The following is a 20,422-nucleotide window of genomic DNA, read 5'->3' as shown; positions in this document are numbered from 1 at the left end:
ACGAAAAACAAAATTGTATAGAAGCAGGAGAAGTCAAATATTGTTGAGTAATTGTAATTTTTACCATGAAAATCATTATGTTCTTGTTTATTAACATGTGAGGAACTATATAATTAGTTCTGAAAGCAATTCAATAATTCAAGTTTTCAAATAACAGCCCTTTTATAAATGTCCATTCTAGTGGACGTCAGGACTATCTTCATGGACTTTATGACTCAATATTGTTGCAGGAGACGGAACTGAAGCAGACATTTTCTGTACCAGATAGTTCAGGGAGATTAAGATTTTGAGCTCTCAGATGATGAGAGAGATGAGGATTTCACACCTGGGATAGAAGAGGGTCAAGAAGAAGGGGGGGAAAGATGCAGGAGGCTCCATGAGCGCACAGATGGATACATGGAGACAGATAGGGACGAGCTGGAAAGACATGGCCCCCTGTGGGCCAAGAGTAGCACGTATGTCTTATTGTTGTTTTTATTTTAAGTGGAGCCATGAAAAATGAGAATTGCCTCAGGAATGCAAGCTTTGTTTCTATGAGCATGGTCAGATGGAGACCACATCCATAAAACTAGTCAAGATGACCCTACAGCCCGTGCCGACTGGAGTCAATGAGGTACTTTTCCCAGTACATTGACTACAAAGTCTTTGAAGATCTGGAAAGATTCACCAAAAACCAAACTAGTTTTTTATTGACCAAATAAACAGCAATGTTCAGATCAATTACTTATTTATGTTTTAAATAAAGGTGAATGTATTATTGTATTAATATCACTCACACACTAACCATAATACATTACATAGTCTATCTGTTAATGTTGGCTGTCTTTTCAAACTAATATGGTCCCGACGTCCTCTACAGTGGACATAAAATAATAAAAAAGTCTAAATTGCAAGATTTTTTAACCCTAAAATAGGTAGGAAATCACAAAAAAAAGGAAATTGGAAGACACTTTTTTTCCTCGGGTCCCAGGAGGATATGACCTACATCATTATGTTAACTGGCAGGAAATTGCAAACCTTTTTCCGTCTTAAATTGTATCTGATCCACTGATTTTCCACAACTGTACCATGTTTTAAAATGAGCTACATGCAGTCAGCAGAACATTATCTGACATTTGTACTTCACTTTGCGAGCTTGGACTGGCTCGTCTTGCCTGTTTGGCACTGAGCCAGGGGAAGGAGGCATTATTTTCTCTGAAACGCCGGTGGGAATGTGTGAGAAAAGGTTTAGTTGGTGTTATCCGTTGAGTAAAATGGTTAGAGGTAAGGATACAGTTTCTCCGGCTCAGCTCTATCTCACAGCGGGGTGTGAGCCTGTGTGCGTTTGATTGGCGATGCACTTTTTCTTTCTTTATCTCTGTTTATCGATGATTAATCTGCTGCGGCCAGGCAGAAAGGACAATCAGGTTACTGCCTCGATACCTGATTTGTATGCCACCTGCAAGATGCACCCAGAGGGTATTTAATGGAGATATATAAGGGGTTCTTTTGTAAATCATTGGCACACTGTTACAATCCTTTGTGTTAATAATGTTCTAAGGCATTTCTTTGGTCTCTCTCCAAGAAGAATTGATTCTTCTAAACCAATTGACCTTGCCTTTACACCTCTGAAGCCTTAAATAATTATTATATTTAAAACAAAATCAACTCGCAATCATTTTGATTGATTGATTGATTTGTTTATTAGTGCGAATGCTGTTTACAGCATTCCACTATAGTACTTCAAAACTTTATTCTTCCCCTTATTATTTCAGCCAATACTTTGGCTCTCCATAACTTCAGCTTATTTTCAGCTACAGAAACCATTCAAATATTAAACTATTCAGCCTGTTCAGGAATCGATGGGAAACCTTCAACTTTTTCAAAATATTTCATACTTTTTGAAATATTCAGCTTTTTAAACTATTTTTTTAACATTGAAGTCAATGGGAGATGCCTTCAAATCCTGTTTTCCTACACTTTGCGCCAAATGCATCTCCTTCCACATAATTTCAGCCAGACCCTTCATTCCAATTTTCAAATGACCACAAGACCTTCAGCTATTCAAACTTGACTTTTACTTTTGATATCTTTTAAACATTCTGAGATATTGAATTTAGTTTGGAGCTTGGTAGAGAGGCCTTTTTCAGAGTTTTACATTAGAGTGGATGGAGCAGCTCGTTAACTCTAGAGTGCTTTGATCTCAAAACAGAGTGTAGGACAGCTCAAAATTCTCCCCCAAAAATGTTTTAAACTTGACATACTTCCCAAACCCTACACTCCTGGAGTGGACTGATAACAATGCTCTTGAGATCAACACCAAGAAAACTGAGGAAATCATTTTTGGCTCACCATCTGACTCCCATAAAGTCCCCATTGTCATCCATACAGATGAGATCAAGCAGGGAGTTTCATACAAATACCTGGGTGTAATTATTGACCATCTGCTGTCATGGAAGGATCACATTGATTATCTGTGCAAAAGGACAAAACAAAGAATTTATTTTCTCCGCCGTCTTAGGTCTTTTGGCGCAAGCAGAGAAATTCTTCTGTTGTTCTTTACATCTGTGATCATGTCCATTCTACAGTACTGCAATACTACCTGGTACAAATGTCTGTCGGCAGCGTTAAAATCAAAACTGCTCCACCTGTTAAAGATCTGCTCAAAGATTGTTGGTCAACCCTGTCAGAGACTCTATGACTCAGCCTATCATAACAACCTAGTGAGGCTGTCCAACAACATCATCTCCGACCCAAACCATGTTCTGAACAGTGAATATGAACTGCTACCATCTAATCGGAGATACAGGGTCCCACGATTCAATAAAGTCAGACTGAAGCACTCCTTTGTGCATCAGTCAGTCCTCTCAGTAAATACAGAGCTAAATCCCAGACCAAATGCACGCTGAAGGCTCTTTGAGCATGTTTTTCTCTCACTGATTGTGCTGTTATGTTAAATGTTTGTGTTTCATGTATTTGTGTATGCATATTTGTCTGTTGATGTTGGACATGGAGCTGCTGTGACGCAAGTCAAATTTCAGACTTGATCTGACAATAAAGTAATATCGTATCGTATCGTATCCTCAGACATATTTTTTCATGGAAAACGTAGGAAAACCTCTCCTAGGTTGGAAAATAAAAAAAGATTAAGAAAAAATATTAGACAAAATGCCTCTTCAGGGTATGAAGTGACAAAAAGTCCAGCTAGCTCCCAATTGATTCCCTTGTTAAATTGTTCCAGATCTTTCTTCAGAGCAGAGAGAAGTACACTTTAGACAAACTGCTCCCATCTCCACATTGTACACACAAAACCCCAAAATATACATATATCAGTTCATTGGGGTTCCCTGATGCTCACGGTCTGCTCATTTTTTGATAAGAGCCATAGTTTTTTAACAGGTGGCAAAATTGTCAGATATAATCCTCAATGCATTCTTATGGGACTCAGTGCTGCAGTTGGTTGTCAGGTGTTGCTGCGCAGATTGGAGCCACACACACGTGAGTGACATCATCAGAGCATTCCCTCTCAATTCAATTCAATTCAATTCAAAGGGGCTTTATTGGCATGAAAGTTAAATTAAACAATGTTGCCAAAGCATCACAATACAAAATAATTAACAACATTAACATACATTTCAAATGTTTACATATTATTGATGATATATATACAGTGATATAATTACATTTCAACACGTGTGTGTGTGTGTGTGTGTGTCATTCACTGTCCCTCAGGTTATTCTCTCTCTCTCTCTCTCTCTCTCTCTCTCTCTCTCGCACGCGCTCTCTCTCTCTCTCACGCACGCGCTCTCTCTCTCTCGCTCGCTCTCTCTCTCTCTCTCACACACACACACAGACACACACCGATGATGAATGATCAAGAGAAGAGAGAGAGGGCGATCAAGAGAAGAGAGAGAGTAATGTAACCTCCTAATGTAATGTATAACTCCTATGAAAATGTTGAAAAAGTGCTCAAACTTCACATGTGTGCTAACAGTCCAGCCATTAAGACATCTACAGGACAGTTTTGAGATTTCTTCAAATGCTGTTGCCATGGCAACACAATGCTCACCATGAAACACGGTTTTCTCATAGCTTCAGTGAAAATACTCGAAATGGCCCAAAACTTCACAGGTTTGGTAACGATGCAGCCATCAACACATCTAAGAGTATTATGGGGTGTCATCAAATGCCATTGCGACAGATAATTCACCATCAAGTTAGTTCAAAAGTTTACAGTCAAAATATTCTGCTGCTTTCCCAAGCCTTTTTACTTTCTTTTCTGATCTTAATACAAATTCATTCACTACTACTTACATCTGATATTTAACTACTTCAGCCTATTTTCAGCTGCAGAAACCATTCAACTATTACATTATTCAGCTATTTCAGGATATCAAGGCTATACATGTTGTTGTTTATACCTTTTTTAAACCTTTTCCTTTAAATATTAAGCTTTTTCTGCATTTGTTTTTAGCTAAAAGCAGCTACCATTCAGCTAATAACATATTCAGATTTTTCTGCATTTTCAGCTAAATTCAGCCATAAATGTTCACAGTTTACAGCATTCGAACGCATTTTCTGCAGGAAATGCATTTTCTAGTTTTTGTTTTTTAGTCATTAATGCCAAAACTTTGACTTGTTCCAGCCTGTCTTTAGTTGCAGTGACATCAGCATTGGGCCTGCAAATTGCAACACTTGTATGATTAGTCTATAAAATGTTAAAAATAAACCAACTATCCAAAAGCCAAAAATATTCAAATTACAGTTAAAGTACATAAAGCAAAGTGGGGAAGCAAATGTTAATATTCGATCATCTGAAAACAGAGACTGTTCAGCAAATTTGTTTTTGCTTTAAAAAATTATCTAATTATTCATTATTTTAAAAAATATTGTTGATTGAGTTATTTGTAACTTATTGAATTGATCAATTTTGAATTGATAACACTGCTTGAAAATTGTCAATTGGAAAGAAAAATGTGCTCATCAATATGTAAGTGAGAATATATATATATATATATATTTAATTGACATAAGATTTTCTTTGTATCTGCAGCCCTCTAACTCTCTCCGTCTGCTCTCTATTATCAGGCTGCGGCTGACTTCGCCAAGGCCCACCTGTCTGGGGCGCTCCGCCAGCAGCTACTGACCTACGAACGTGAGAGAGAGCGAGACAGAGAAAAAGACAAGGAGAAAGAAGAAAAAAAGGAAAGGGGCGGCCTGTCCTATCCTTCCATACTGGAGCAGCAGATATTGAATCTGGACAGAGAAATGCTTGAGAAGCTCTCTGCCACTTACAATGAAGCAGGTGAGTGAATTGGTTTGTTATAGAATAAAAGAACCTGGAGAAAAATCCCTGTCTCTTTAAAAAGAGACAACCATAACTACTGTATGTACAATATATGTTCAACTTTATCAATGTAAACATGTGTGCAAGTTCTTGCATGTAAAACAAGTTAAGGATATTTCCCCTGCAGTTCATCAAATAGCAGATATCTAAACGTGTGCATACAGTATTACAGCTTTAATGTGGCCACAATAAAGGGCAGAGGCCATATACAAATGGATTTAAACCACAAGTGTTGCTCATTACTGGGGACACAATAAGAAAGCACCAGTTAGTCAAGGGTGATGTTTTTAAATGTTCCCTATAGAGCTGCACCCAAACAATTTTTTCCACTCCACTGTTTTCACTTGTCTGTTGTTGAATAGTGACTGTCAGCACCCCCTAAGCCTTGCTTATATAGCTGTTAAAAATACAATCTGATCTTCACAGGGCTTGTAATAATTATCTCTGGAGACAGGCAGGCAGAGAGGGTGTGGTGACGCAAAAGAGAGAGTGTGATGGATCGAAAGAGGTAGGAGAAGGGTCAGAAGGAAGGAGGACATTTTTCTGTTGAGAGATGATGCAGTAAAATGGGACGAGAGAAATTAAGGGAGGAGCAGTGCTAAGGACAGACGGGAAAGGGACAACAGGGGCGTTCAAAGGGTGAGGAGAATGCGGGAGAATGGATACAAAGGGTGATGATGAAGTCTGACATGAATTAGACAAAACCTTTGGCAGAGACAATGGGAAGAGAAAAGACTGAAAGCAGAGTCATACAGTCCAATGCAGAGACATATGGGCTTCATCTGTCAACATCATTGTCCTACATTCAATGAAAGCCTTGTTTTTATGATTATATCAAAGGTAAAACAAGTTTAGTAGACATCAGAGAATTAGTAACAAGTAAGGGAGGCACAGCAGAGTAATGAGTTTCACTGGGTTTCTAAACCACCTCTGTTAATTTAACTTCAAGTCTAAAGGGAGACATTTGATTAATAAGACGATCTACACTGGAGTTTAATCCTTTTATTCTATGGCAAAATCCTTATTGGTTTATTGAACACGCAGGAGAGAGAGTTGAAATACAGCTAATAGGATGATTACATGGACTTCCTGTGATGAGATGCTTCAACTTCAAGAACTTCAAGCTTTCCTTTTGGAGGATCACTTTTCCTTCCTGTCCCTCTGATTAAACGTTCAGCTCTGTGAGAAGCAGAGTAAACGTCAGAGAAATACAGTGAAAAAGGTTTTGGTGTTAGGGAAGAACTAAGCTCTGTCGTGCCCATAGATAAAAGTACCAATGATATTCTTGCAGAGTCTATTGCTGAGAGTGTTTTGGAACATAGACACAACTAACTAAAATGACACTTGACCTCCACCAAATCCAATCAAATCAAGTTTTATTTATATAGCACATTTATAAACGATTTTTGGTCGAGCCAAAGTGCTGTACATATTATAAAAATAGCCTACAGTAGAGACACTTTACAGCAAATACAATAGCACAGATTGTTCAGAATATCAGTATGAGAAAAAACGACACCCTCTATCCAAGGCCAAAGGTGCATCGATGTGCTCCTCTGAAGGCCTTATTCCATGAGCTTTAAGTCACAGAGGGGATGCATTGTGTTTTATTTCACAGGTCATTTTGACAACATAATGATATCTGTTTGCCGACATGCATGAATTATCCCATTTGAAAAAGCTTTTTTGACAACACATGAATGCAGTGTGTAGCCTAAATGACAACCCCAGACAGCATGCAAGTGCCATGGAGAAGGCCTCACGCCCTCTGGAGCGCGACCTGAAGCACCTATTCTGGCAGCCATAGTGTTTTTCGAACACTCACCTGATCTTAACCTCCTCATCCTTTTTGACAATACATCTATTTTGGCTAACAAGTAAATCTCCTTTCCTGATCCATCAGCCTGCTTCTGTTTCTCAAGATACATCACCTGTTGCATCCAGGCTCAACAGATCTGAATATATATATATTTATTATCCCTCTACATTTTCATCATCCTTTATTTGGGCACCACAGCAAGAAGTACTGACACTGAGCTTATAGATACATTTACAGTCAAGCTCCATTACAATGCAAAGGCTCTTTTGTTGTCTAATCCAAGCATTAGACAGTCAGGGATTGAATTTGCTGCAGAATTTATCCGACCCTTCTTGTCAGCGTCTCAGGGGGATCTGCTGATCAGGTAATTGTTGTGCATTCTTGTCCCTGTATCTGATTCAACAATCGCATCATTTAGGGTAGACTGCTCCCTGCTTTCTGCCACAATCAGGGCCTAAATTAAGCTGGCAGGGAAGGCAGAGGGGGGGGGGGGAATAGAGAGACACACTCTCAATTCAGCAGTCAGGAGGACAACAGCGTATCAGATTTATCCCCCTGTTCATTCATGCCTTTGTTGTTTATCAGCCAACAAAAGCCTTTGAAAGACAGATAAGGGAGATGGGACTCTGATGGAATGGCCAAGAGCTTGAGTCTATTATGGAAACAGCTTCCTTAATGCGGTGTGGTATCCTATTAGTACTAACCTCTGTGTGGGGTTCTTACCCTCATTACCTCTGCCCGTCCTACCACCTGTCCTCTGGACCCTATCCCCTGAAACCTCCTTCAGACTATCGCTCCTGATATTCTACCGTTTCTCACCTATTTCATCAATACTTCTCTAACTTCTGGTCACTTCCCAAACACTCTCAAGGAGGCAAGAGTAAACCCTCTCCTAAAGAAACCCACTCTCAACCCGTCCGATGTTATAAACTACAGGCCTGTCTCTCTCCTCCCGTTCCTGTCTAAAACACTTGAACACACTGACTTTAAACAACTCTCCTGTTATCTCCATCAGAACAACCTTCTTGATCCGCACCAGTCTGGTTTCAAGGCAGGTCACTGCACAGAAACTGCTCTCCTCGCTGTCTCTGAGGAACTGCACACTGCCAAAGCAGCCTCCCTCTCCTCTGTCATCATCCTTTTGGACCTGTCTGCTGCATTCGCCACAGTGAATCATCAGATCCTCCTTCGCACTCTCCAAGAACTTGGAGTTTCAGGCTCTGCACTTTCCCTCCTCACCTCCTACCTCAAAGACCGCACCTACAGGGTAACTTGGAGAGGGTCCGAGTCCGACCCTTGTCAATTAACTACAGGGGTCCCTCAGGGCTCTGTCCTTGGTCCCCTCCTCTTCTCTTCATACCATTGCTACGCTGACGACACCCAATTAATTCTGTCTTTTCCCCTCTCAGAGACCCAGGTCGTCGCACGAATCTCTGCTGGTCTAGTTGACATCTCTCGGTGGATGTCTGCTCACCACCTCAAGCTCAACCTTGACAAGACTGAACTGCTTTTTCTTCCGGGAAAAGAGTGTCCCACTCTTGACCTAACAATCAACATCGGCCCTTCTGTTGTTTCCCCGACTCAGACTGCAAGGAATCTGGGTGTAACCCTAGATAACAACCTGTCCTTCACTGCAAACATCGCTGCCACAACCCGCTGCTACAGATACACTCTTTACAACATCAGGAGGATACGTCCCCTCCTGACCCAAAAAGCGACGCAACTTCTGGGCCAGGCTCTCGTCATCTCACGCCTAGACTACTGCAACTCCCTCCTGGCTGGTCTACCTGCATGTGCCATCCGACCTCTGCAACTGATCCAGAATGCAGCGGCTCGTCTGGTCTTCAACCTTCCTAAATTTTCCCACACCACGCCGCTCCTCCTCTCCCTTCACTGGCTTCCAGTAACTGCTAGAATCCACTTCAAGACACTGGTACTAGCGTGCCATGCTGTGAATGGATCTGGCCCTTCCTACATCCAGGACATTGTTAAACCATACACCCCAGCACGTGCACTCCGCTCTGCATCAGCCAAACGGCTCGCTGCACCCGCACTGCAAGGGGGACAGGGGCGGATCTACCGGGGTGGCATGGGGTGGCAACTGCCACCCTAAACAATAGCCTTGCCACCCCAGCTGCCACCCCAGTTGGCATCTTTGTTTTGAAAGAAAAGTTGTGGCTCATCGGACATTTATGAGAGAAAGTCTCTAATGTCCGAGTGCAAGTGAATGCACCACAAGATGCACGTCATGTAACCCCTCCCCCGGTCCTGGCGCGAGAGTGGAAATATGATTGGTGGCGAATTCACTTGAACGGGGGAACGGCGCAAAACGAGAAGCCTTTCGTTCGGACCCAAGCACTGAAGGAATGAGGTAGTTGCGGTCTACAATGACAGAGAAGAGAATGTCAAGTTTGGCTGTACTCAGCATTGAATCAAAACGCACTACAGCTGTTGATCTTAATAAGTTTGTGAGGCGTTTTGCTGAACAAAATAGTAATAGCTGCATTCAGCTGTTAGACATGCCAACTTGATGCTCTGCTCACGGATGACTCGATGATAATAACAAACTGTTAAGATGATGACCTTGTATGCGTGTATATATTTTTTTTCTTTGTGGGGGTCTGCCCCCAAAAAACAGTTTTAAGTCCTGAGAAAGTAAAATAAGACGGTGTGTAAAACTACACTGCCCAGCCAACAGAAAGTAACCACTTTGATTTAACTAGGCCAGTAGGTAAGGACCTTCCACTGGATAATAACTGCAGTGATGTTTTAGCTGAATACACGTTTTTTAACCCTAACTGATGCAGTTAGTCACTTCTTTAATGTTTGTTCTTTCTGATGTAAAGTCAAGGTTGTAACTGTATATCAATAATCATATAATTACTTGTTTTTCAAATTTGAAGGAGGGTGAGCAAGCATCTTGATGAACATTCATCATTAACTCCTCCAAAAAATATAGTTTATTCAATAATAAATGAATATGTGAATCATAACAGTTCTTCACTATATCTGTAAAGCGTCTTTGAGCAGCTGTAAAAACGCTAACAAATGAAATCTATTATATTCATTCAGACAAACATCGATGAGACAGTTAATTAATGTACTTATTGCAGCAGTCTGCATAGATCTGGTTCCCCTGCTGGTCTAAGAGTGAGACAAACTAATTTAGTTATTGTTCAGTTAAAATTCATTAAATTACGTCTGCCACCTTATATGTAAGGCTTTACTGATGTGCCACAATAATATCACCTATGTGATTGATTTAAAATATTAATATTGTGGCTTTCCAAGTTAAAATTGATTGTAGGGGTGTAAGGGTTCACAAACATTTCGGTTCGATACGTACCTCGTTTTTAGGTCACAGTTCGGTTCGGTACGTTTTTGGTACAGCAGAAAAAATTATCACAAAACATTAAATATTTTTTTTTAAATTATTATTAAACTGTGACTAATGTATTCAAATAAATACAAAATATAGTAAAATAAACATTAAGGTGCAGCATTTCGATGAACTGAAATAATCTGTATTTGAACTGTCTTTAGTACCTAAGCAGCCAGCTTGACATTAGGACTTGCTTGTCATTGTATTTTCATGTTGTTTAAAGAAAGATGAACTTGTCCACATTGCTTGCTGAAATGGCAGATCTGCTGGCACTAACAATGTCTCCTGCTGTGGAGAACACCCTCTCGCTAGGGACAGTGGCAGCAGATACAGCCAGGTAGCGCTTTGCTAACATGGCAACATAAGGATATTTGGCGTTTGTAATAGCTTTGGCTCATTCTGAACTTTTTGCGAGTGGTGGAGGCTACATGCTAGTGGGAGTTGGGTTTGCACTTCAGTCTTTTTTCTTTTGGTACCGGTGATATTCACATTTGGGTGATGCCTTTTCAAATTAGTGTGATGTATTGCCAGCCGCATAACCAATGTTAGTTGAACAATGCCGACAAACAGCTTTGGTTCGGTCCACCTGTCTTTGTCCGTCATCCTTGTACGTAACTGTGAAACCAAAATGTTCCCAAACCGGAGACTTCAATGATGCTGGAGGATTTTCAGCTCAACTTTATCTGCGTTCGCCATTTCGACAGTTCCTCAAATTACTGACTACATTTGAACGCATTCCTGTGACCAGCTCTCATAGTATGCCTCTCGTCCAATGAAATTAAATGATATAGATTACTTCCAGAAAGTTGTTCATGTTCTCAATTTTTTACGTTTAACGCTATATTCGTTCGGTACACACGTGTACCGAACCGAAGGACCCGTACCGAATAATTTCAGTACGGGTACGTGTACCGTTACACCCCTAATTGATTGATATGATTGCGATTTAAATCAGCATATACTTCTGTTAGGGGATGCCACCCCTCAAAATCTCCTGCCACCCTCATGCCACCCCATGAATATGTGTCTAGATCCGCCCCTGGAGGGGGACCCAAGTTCCCATCAGCAAAAACACGTGGGTTTGCTATCCTGGCTCCAAAATGGTGGAATGAGCTCCCCATTGAAATCAGGACAGCAAATAGCTTGCACATCTTCCGGCGCAGACTGAAAACTCATCTCTTTCGACTCCACTTAGAGCAATAACATTTCTAACAAAGCACTTGTATACTAATAAAGGACTGGCTTGTCTAAAGCTAGTTGAGTAGCACTTGAAATATTTTGGCTCTATGAAACCTGATGTACTTATATGATTCTGTTTTCTTCATGTTTGTATCTTCTTGGTCGAATGCACTTATTGTAAGTCGCTTTGGATAAAAGCGTCAGCTAAATGCAATGTAATGTAATGATGAATTATCTATCATCCCTAGTGAGTTCCAGGCTTTTGCAAGTTTGATGTTGTGCTATGACTGTCTGACCTATGCATGGAAAACTCAAATAAGATCTTTGAGTTTAAAGTGGTTTAATTGTGTAAGGACTCCAGACATAGAGCTTTAAAAAAATTCTGTAACCAGTTAGTTGGAGAAAAAAGAGAATCTTAAAGGAGAACTCTACCGACTCACAGTACTTTGGGGACTATTGAGTGTTTTGAAGCAGATTTGGCAGTGTTTGAAAAATTATCTGGGAAGTTCAAAGAAGTGATCTTACCAGTCCCCCGTAGCCCCCAGGCTCCTGATCTCTGTTTGAGGCTAGCGGCTCGAGGCTATACTACAAGCATAACACCTAAAAAACACTAAGTGTACTGTCCGTGGTTGGGTTAAATTGTGAGTATTAGAGGTCTTAACAAAGAAGAAGAATATGGAATAAAACTAATGTAAAAATATCTCTGTTTTCAGCTTTATCAGTTTTGATCTTTTAATAACTGTCTATCAATAGTCTGACTAGTCAATTACTTCCTGACCTTCCAGTTGTTATTGACGCCTTGCTTGATTATAGGAGATCTATTGGGCTGTCAGATCAATGACACTGACATGTATGCTACATAATGATCTACTTAATATGTTGTATGATGAGAATTATAAAGGATACCACAAACACTGGAGAAATAAAGCAAAACAAATACATAGGGCTCTAAAGAGGCTGAGGTTGGCCCTACGGCAGCTAGTTATTAAGAATGGAAAGGATTGAATAGTAAAGAAAAAAAAATACTTCATCTGTACCAAGGCTGAGTCTTTACCGAAGTGTATGGGTTTGCAAGTCGTCTCCTTTCCAGTGTATCTCTCCTGTCTATTTAGGCAAAAAGGACAAAAGTATTACTCATTAAATACACTTAAAACCATACACTATCGAAAGCAGGGCTTGAATAAAGCTTCATAGTGATATTTGGAGTGCTTCACAGACTTTACAAAGCGATTTAAATTGCTTTATTCAATGCCAAATGCTAAAAATAGTGTTGCTATAAATCGTTAAAAGTTAAGGCAAGGAGGGCAGGTAAGACGGGATGGCAGCTCTCAAGGGACAAAAATCATGTTGTAGCTGGACTAATGGGCAGGTCGTTTTATTTTTTAGAAAGGTTTTGGGCCAGTGTGAGCAGGGTGTTGGCAGTCCTGCTCTCTCATTTGTTCGCCTAAATGCCAAGCAGAACCGTTAGGACATAAATTCATGGGAATATTTCTGGTGCTGTGTGGTCATTTATACTCTCCAGAGTCTTTCGCTAACTCTAAGAGAGTGAATCAGTGCAATGATACAATTTGGAGTGTGAGACTAACTGGGGCTGAGATGTTAATTTTATTGGAGTGTGCCAGGCCAAGCAAAGCCAATAATTAGCATGAGCTCAAATGCAAGACATGGTGCTATTTTAATATGGAATGCTGAACGTGTGCCTGGCATGGCCGGGCTAATTGGGGAAGGGTGTGCTAGCAATGCACCTCAGCCCATTATCTCCATCGTCATGGGAACTGGATGAGGATAATTAGCTGGACAGCATGGTACAGTGCAGTGGCAGCTCCGGGCACGAGCAGCAGGATTAGGGATGCATACAATGATGAAACTAATAGAAATGGATTTTGCACAAACTGTGTAAAAGATTTAGTAAGTCATTGAAAATAAAGTGGCATCAATATTCACTACATTCATCTGTACTGCGCTTCCAGCTGGTGCATAGTTATTTTCCGTCTCATTTTTCTTTACTGTTTATCTCTTTTTCTCGCCCAAAGCTATAAATGGGAGTAATAAAACCATTGTCCTGCTGAGAAGTAATCTCATTTCTTATTTGTCTCATATCTCACCAACCCTCCTCAACTCTTCCTCTCCTCTGCATCCACTGTGTTAACTCGTCCCCCCCCCCATCCTCACATATTGTGACTGCATCAGGTTTAGCACAGAGTTAACTTAATATGAGGACCCTTTGAGGAGAGATCCTTTTTTTTATTCAACTCAATGTTAAACGTCTAGGAAACTAAACTCAATCAAATCATAACAAGACGAGGAACTTTAAAGAGATTTCCCATAAATTAGAGGTTATCCATATTCTTATAATGGCATTGAATCCAGCTTTCATCTACCTCCTGTAGCATTTTACACTTGCATTTTGAGGATGACTGTACTTTAAATCTCAATTTATCACCCTCCCCTCTCTGTATATCTGTCCGGGTGGTCCAGAACAAGTAAGGACCCCCTACATTCTCTTCTTTTTTTATTCTCTCTCTCTCTCTCTCTCTCTCTCTCTCTCTCTCTCTCTCCAGTTTTCTTTGCTCTGTGTGAGCAGATGGCCAAACAGGCAGATCTGTTCTTTCTCTGCAGGACTTTAGATCTCACACAATAGGCCTCAGATTCGGAGTCCAGACTCTGCTTTGCCTGGCTGGGAAACTAAACAAAGAGAGGAAGGAGGAGAAGAAAAAAAAGCATTTCAGAGAGTAGTACAAGGAAAAAAGTGACTTCAAAGAGTGTTTGCAGTGTTTGTGCATGAGGGAAGGGAACAATTGTTCCCATTATTTTTACTGAAGTTGTTCATTAGTGGTCCTAAATTCAGAGTAGCTTTATATGAAAGAACATACATTTACATTTTTATGTTACATAATATTTAAACAGGACTGTAAATTACAATTTTCCATAATTGTTTTAACATTGCTAGCACTGTGAATCTAGTCATGGGGACGTAGTTCGTATGCATCCATCAGAATGATTTGTTATTAGCGATCCTGCTGTCACACGTAAATGAGATGGTAAGCCTTCTGAACATCAGCAGGTTAGTGTTGTCATTATGTGATGTTGTATTACACCCTGCATTGCAATTGGTGTTACTCTTATGGTTTATGAATGTAAAAATAATACCTTTTATTTGTCATGGGTTTTAGTTTGCTCGATGCCAAAAATCTTATTTTCTTGGTTATTTTAACCATGAATAGTTGTATTCACGGGCCGAAGCTCAGTCCGTAGGAACTTAATTTGGAAACAGGAGGGTTGCCGGTCCACTTCCTAGGTAGTGTCAATGTGGCCTAATGCAAGGATGCACTGTTGTCATGGCAGTGCAATGCCTTGGAAGTGGCATCTTACCCTTATAAATGCACTATATTACAATAGTTATTGACAGAAACTGTTCCTTTTAACTGCCCACTTTCTTCTCCCTCCTCTGTTCCCTCCCGCTCGGCTCTCTCCTCCTTCTGTCTCAGGTACTACGTGTCTGGTGGCCCTGCTCTCTGATAAGGAGTTGACGGTGGCCAACGTTGGAGACTCGCGTGGAGTTCTTTGTGACAAAGACGGAAATGCTATTCCTCTGTCGCATGACCACAAACCTTACCAGCTAAAAGAACGCAAGAGGATCAAGAAGGCTGGTGAGGAAACAGCTGCAGTCCAGACCAGTAGACCTTTCTCCAGCAATTTTAAGCAGAACAAGGCTTTAGTTAAAACTTAAAGCTACACACACAGATTGTTGTCATAAAGAGCATAACATAGTCTTCTTATGATCAAAGCTGAGCACCATTATCCTTTTTCTCCACTTTGTGCGTGTCTGTGCTGAGGCTGACATCAAACCCTAGTGACTGATAACTCTATCTGCCTCTAATGCAGCATGTTATCAAATGCAGCCAGACAGTGCACAGTATTTAAGGTGTATTTGAAGGCATAATTCTCCCATCTACCCAATCTGCATACTCTCCATGCTGAAGAGAGTTTGATGGCAGTTTGCCAGATGAATCAGTCACAGCGTGGTCACTGTCAGGAAAGCCCACCATCTCCATCTAATGGTCTACTTGGGTACTAAAAGAAAGCTCACAGATTTAGTTTGCATTGTGTTGCTGTTTACTTATTCATGTGACATACTTGCAATTATAATACTACACTTGAGTTCCTACTGTTTTAACTTCAGTGATGGGGCATAATCTAATGATCATAATAATTATAGTTTCTCATAAACAGGAACCAGTGCTATACTAATAAAATAACAGCATAGACACTAGTCCTCTCTCCTGGGGTGGCATTTTATTTTGTTACAGTGGTGTTTATCTGTCTCTGTGACACAGTCCTGTAAACACTGATACTCCAGAACAATTACTGATGGAAACTCAATACCAAAACCACAGGCTCCTCTACATTTTCATTAGTGAAACCAGATTTTCTGGAATCTGTTTCAAGTACTAAATGGTAAATTAAGTCTCTGCACTAGAAAAAGAAAAGTAAACAATGACACTTGATACTAGAACCTCAAATTGCAACAACCATTTACAAAACAGTCAAACCACAAACAGCATTTTTTGAAAAATAATGGAAGTATTCAATTAATACGATTTTTAGGAAATGGTTCACTTATAATATTTATTATGATGTATCAGACTGTTGACTTTATATTTCCTTAACTAATAATTATAGTAATTAGTCATTATCTATTTTTGTATCTTTCTTTCTTTTACTTCAACAGTTGTTTTATTGTAATCTGTAGATTTTAGGATACATTGTAATTATTGTGTCATTTTAGGATTTTTGCAAATCCATTACTAAAGGTTTAACTGTCTGTGGCTCTCATACAAAAAACGTAAAAAAAAGTCATTTGAATAGTCTGACGGAAAAATTGCAATAGTGCTGACTTTAGTAATGAAATCTAACTGATTAATAATTCAATTGATTTGAAATACAAGTAATTGGTAATAGTGGTGAGCATAAATATATATAGTCCCATGATAATTTCAGGGCATAACTAATTAATGCATTTATTAAGCTAACTGCTGCTCTCAGCCGCTAACTGCTTAGGGTAATACTTCAATGACTAATGTCTCCCTTGCTTCTGAAAGCAATTTGTACATTCTATTCCCTGGTTATATTAAAGCAGTTAACTACATGAGCAAACATGAGGAGACAGAGTTCATGTCCTCTGCTTTGCTGGGAAATGGGGAGTTTAGCAAACTAATAATAGTAACAGAAAGTTACACATAATGGGATTTGTTTTTATAGCCTAAACTCGGATTGTTTTAAAAAAATCCTTGCTATGGCCTTGCTCACCAGGAACTAGGGAGGCATCTTGACCTCATATGGAATTCCTCATCCTATCAGTTCCAGTACAATTCCCTACTTGCAAATCTGTTGAAGCCATAGAGAACACGCAGCTGTACTTGCAGGATGTGACATAAATTGAAATCAATCCAACATAAACAATTGCGTTCCATGAGCGTAAACAATGAGCACTGAGTGAAAACATGTGAAGGGTACTAATCCAAAATATTATTTGCTTATTCGATGTGAACATAGTAGTCTCATAGATGAACAGACATGTTGCCAGTTGGTTCAGAGAAACAAAAATAGTCTTTTGTTTTGCAGTTTCACGTCAGTAACATGGAAAACATCCGTTTCTCTACTGTTCCCTCTACCTTTGTTTTCCTCTATCCTCTCACTTCCTCTCATTCTCTCTACTACCTCCCCCCCTCCATCTTGTAATTTACCCTCAACTTTTTGCTTTGGCAGTTTCCAACTATTTCCCCTCTGTCTTCCTCCTCAGGTGGGTTCATCAGCTTCAACGGCTCGTGGCGTGTGCAGGGCATCCTGGCCATGTCCCGTTCTTTGGGTGATTACCCGCTGAAGAACCTCAACGTGGTCATTCCCAATCCGGACATCATGACGTTTGACCTGAACAAGCTGCAGCCGGAGTTCATGATCCTGGCCTCGGACGGCCTGTGGGACACCTTCAGCAACGAGGAGGCGGTTCGCTTCATCAGGGAACGACTGGCCGAGCCTCATTTCGGCGCAAAGAGCATCGTCCTCCAATCCTTTTATCGTGGTTGCCCTGACAACATCACCGTCATGGTAGTCAAGTTTAAAGGCAAGGCCAGCGAGAAGTAGACACAACAACACACAGCATCTATATCATGTTTGAATATTAGTGAGAAGTAATAGGGTTAAGATGAGAGATTTAAAAACTCAAAACAACATTTTTGGTGAGAACAATTTCTGTCACAGATATTTGCAGTTCCCCTCCTTTACTTTTATTGCTTTCATTTAGTTATGCAACAACAGATTGAGCTGTGTGTGTGTGCGTGCGTGTGTATGCTTGAGAATATGAAAATAATTGATATATTTCACGTTAACAACCAATGCATTGCCTGTCCAATAATGAGAAAATGACAGTAAACAAGCTAGCATGGAGTTTGACTTCCACGTTACTTCAGAGGTGAGGTCTTCCACCATGTGACCACTAATGTTTATGCTTTTAGTTTTCTAACTCTGTTGTCACATCATTTAATTGTAGACTTGTGTCTACCAAGTGACTGCACTGAAAAGGTATTTTTTTCCTGGATCAATTACATGTCACTGGTGCAAATATGATTGTATTCCCTTTATACAGGAACAACACAAATGATATGCTTGTTTAAATATCACCATCAATATTGTACAGCAATACAACCAATTAAAATGGTCGCATCACACTTGCTGATCATGGGAATTTGATGTAAGGATGAAAGTGTTTTGTCTTGAATTTTATAATTTTAGATGTTGAATGTCTAAGTTCACTTAAATTGATTGCTGTTTTTGTGCTGATAAAGTCTCAATTCTGTTTTGATTGTTGATACATATTACATTTGTTAAAGCTGAGACTCTGGTATGATCCCCACCTTATCAGCATGTATGTAACTACTGATAATGTAATGCTGCAGATTGTTAAAAGAAAATCTCATGTACAACTTAAACTTGAGGAAGGAGGTAATAATTAAGGTATCACAGGAAGTTACAATTGTGAATGATTTAGCAATTTAAATTATCGAGAAAGATTTACCACCGGCTTCTATTTTACATAATTATTGACGTGCTAGTCCTTTATCTGAGGTTTCTTAAATTATCACATGACAAATTAACGTTACAATTTCAGCCTTTAATGCCATGTCCTCTACATCCTGCTATTGATCATTATTAGCATTTTCCTGAACTGTAACTCAAAATGTAACAAGCCTTTGAATGAATTGTGTTATTGTTGCCTTATTTTTTAAACTGTTGATTTCCTGTTATGAAGTCTGCTGCCAAAACTACTTTCAGTTTAATGTATTGCCGTCGATCATGCCATGCACACTGCTCGACCCTGAAGTCGTACATTTTAACTCACGTAAAATAGCATTCTGGGAAGAAATGTCTCTTAAGAGACATGGAATTGTAAGATGAATGTACATACTGTCCTCATGTTAGTATCACCCCTCCACTGTTCATGCATCAATGAATAAAGCAGTGCGCCTGTTTCTGGATTGTTTAACTTCAGAGATATATATATCAGAGAAAACTGTCTGTTTGTGCTTTTTCAGTTCACATTCTTCCTAAAATATGTACCTTACAGAGTGTTTATGTGGGATTTGTACTTGTTTTTGTTGATTTTAATAAACTGTACATAAATACAATAACAATTATTCTGACATTTCAAATTGTAAATCTAAAAGCGAACATTAAAAATGATATATGATCATTGTGTGTTTTTTATTTAGAATTTATTCAGTAAAAGTAACTCATACATAGACAATAACCGGAAAGAAAAATAAACGAGATCTTCAACAAAAATTGTAAAAACAGTACCCGTACATTATGTATGGGGACTCTGGGGATTAATATCAATAAAGGTAATACTTCAATTGATAGTAAATATAAGACATATTTTCCCTGAATGCTTGACATATTTGCACTTTGGTTAAATGTATAGGGCACTAAACAGAAACATGAATACCTAATCTTTTCTCAAGTATTTCCCTAAAGTTCTCTTACATGTTTGTTTTTTCCAGCTAAATAAATTAAACAATGGTTAATGAAGAGCTGATTTTAGTCAGGTTATGCCACCTGCTGGGCGATGACAATATATTCGTCACAGCAATCCACATTTAGTATGTCAGGTGATTCTGCTGATTGTTACTAGAAAGTAAAGAATATTTCAACAGATATAACAAAAACAATTCAAACATAACTCACCCTAGCTTTAAGAAGTCATACAGAATGAATTGGGCAAACAATCAGAAGTCAGCCAGAATTAGAAATGAAATAAGATGCACTCAAATTAAATCTAGTGTACTAATTGTGACAATGTATAATTCCAATCATATTGTCCAGTGCTGATGTTGTACACTATTGTGTAATGCTAAAGTCTGTTTCAGTAATTCAAGATGTTTAATGTATGCGTATTTATTTGGGATCAATAACAGATTCCCAGAAACCATTTTTGCTGACAGGTTTCTCAAAGGCTCACATTTTGCCTACATAATCTCAGTCTAAAGATAAAACTACATTTACCCATCAGCCCAGGGCAAGCTATCCCCCAGCTGAATGTTCCTGTGATGACATTGCTCAGGGACATCTAGCCAGGAAGAAACATAATCTTACCGGTGTACCAAAATGGACTTCCTGGTTGGTGTATCTGATGATCTGTAGCAGGTGTGATGTGACT

The 20,422-nt window shown here is 39.5% G+C and overlaps 1 protein-coding gene across 1 annotated transcript in view; it reads left to right on the top strand.

The window, feature by feature from the left end:
• Positions 1 to 19,456, top strand: part of ppm1lb (protein phosphatase, Mg2+/Mn2+ dependent, 1Lb) — a 44,917-nt gene extending 25,461 nt beyond the window's left edge. The window contains exons 2-4 of the mRNA XM_034097726.1: positions 5,068 to 5,284; positions 15,195 to 15,356; positions 17,510 to 19,456. Coding sequence (XP_033953617.1) covers positions 5,068 to 5,284; positions 15,195 to 15,356; positions 17,510 to 17,850 — 720 coding nt within the window. The 3' untranslated portion in view covers positions 17,851 to 19,456. The remainder of the gene's footprint in view (positions 1 to 5,067; positions 5,285 to 15,194; positions 15,357 to 17,509) is intronic.
• Positions 19,457 to 20,422: the final 966 nt, after the last annotated feature.

This window comes from Pseudochaenichthys georgianus, chromosome 13 (assembly GCF_902827115.2).
Source record: "Pseudochaenichthys georgianus chromosome 13, fPseGeo1.2, whole genome shotgun sequence".
NCBI classification, from domain to species: Eukaryota; Metazoa; Chordata; class Actinopteri; order Perciformes; family Channichthyidae; genus Pseudochaenichthys; species Pseudochaenichthys georgianus.
This window is presented reverse-complemented; position numbering and strand designations above follow the sequence as displayed.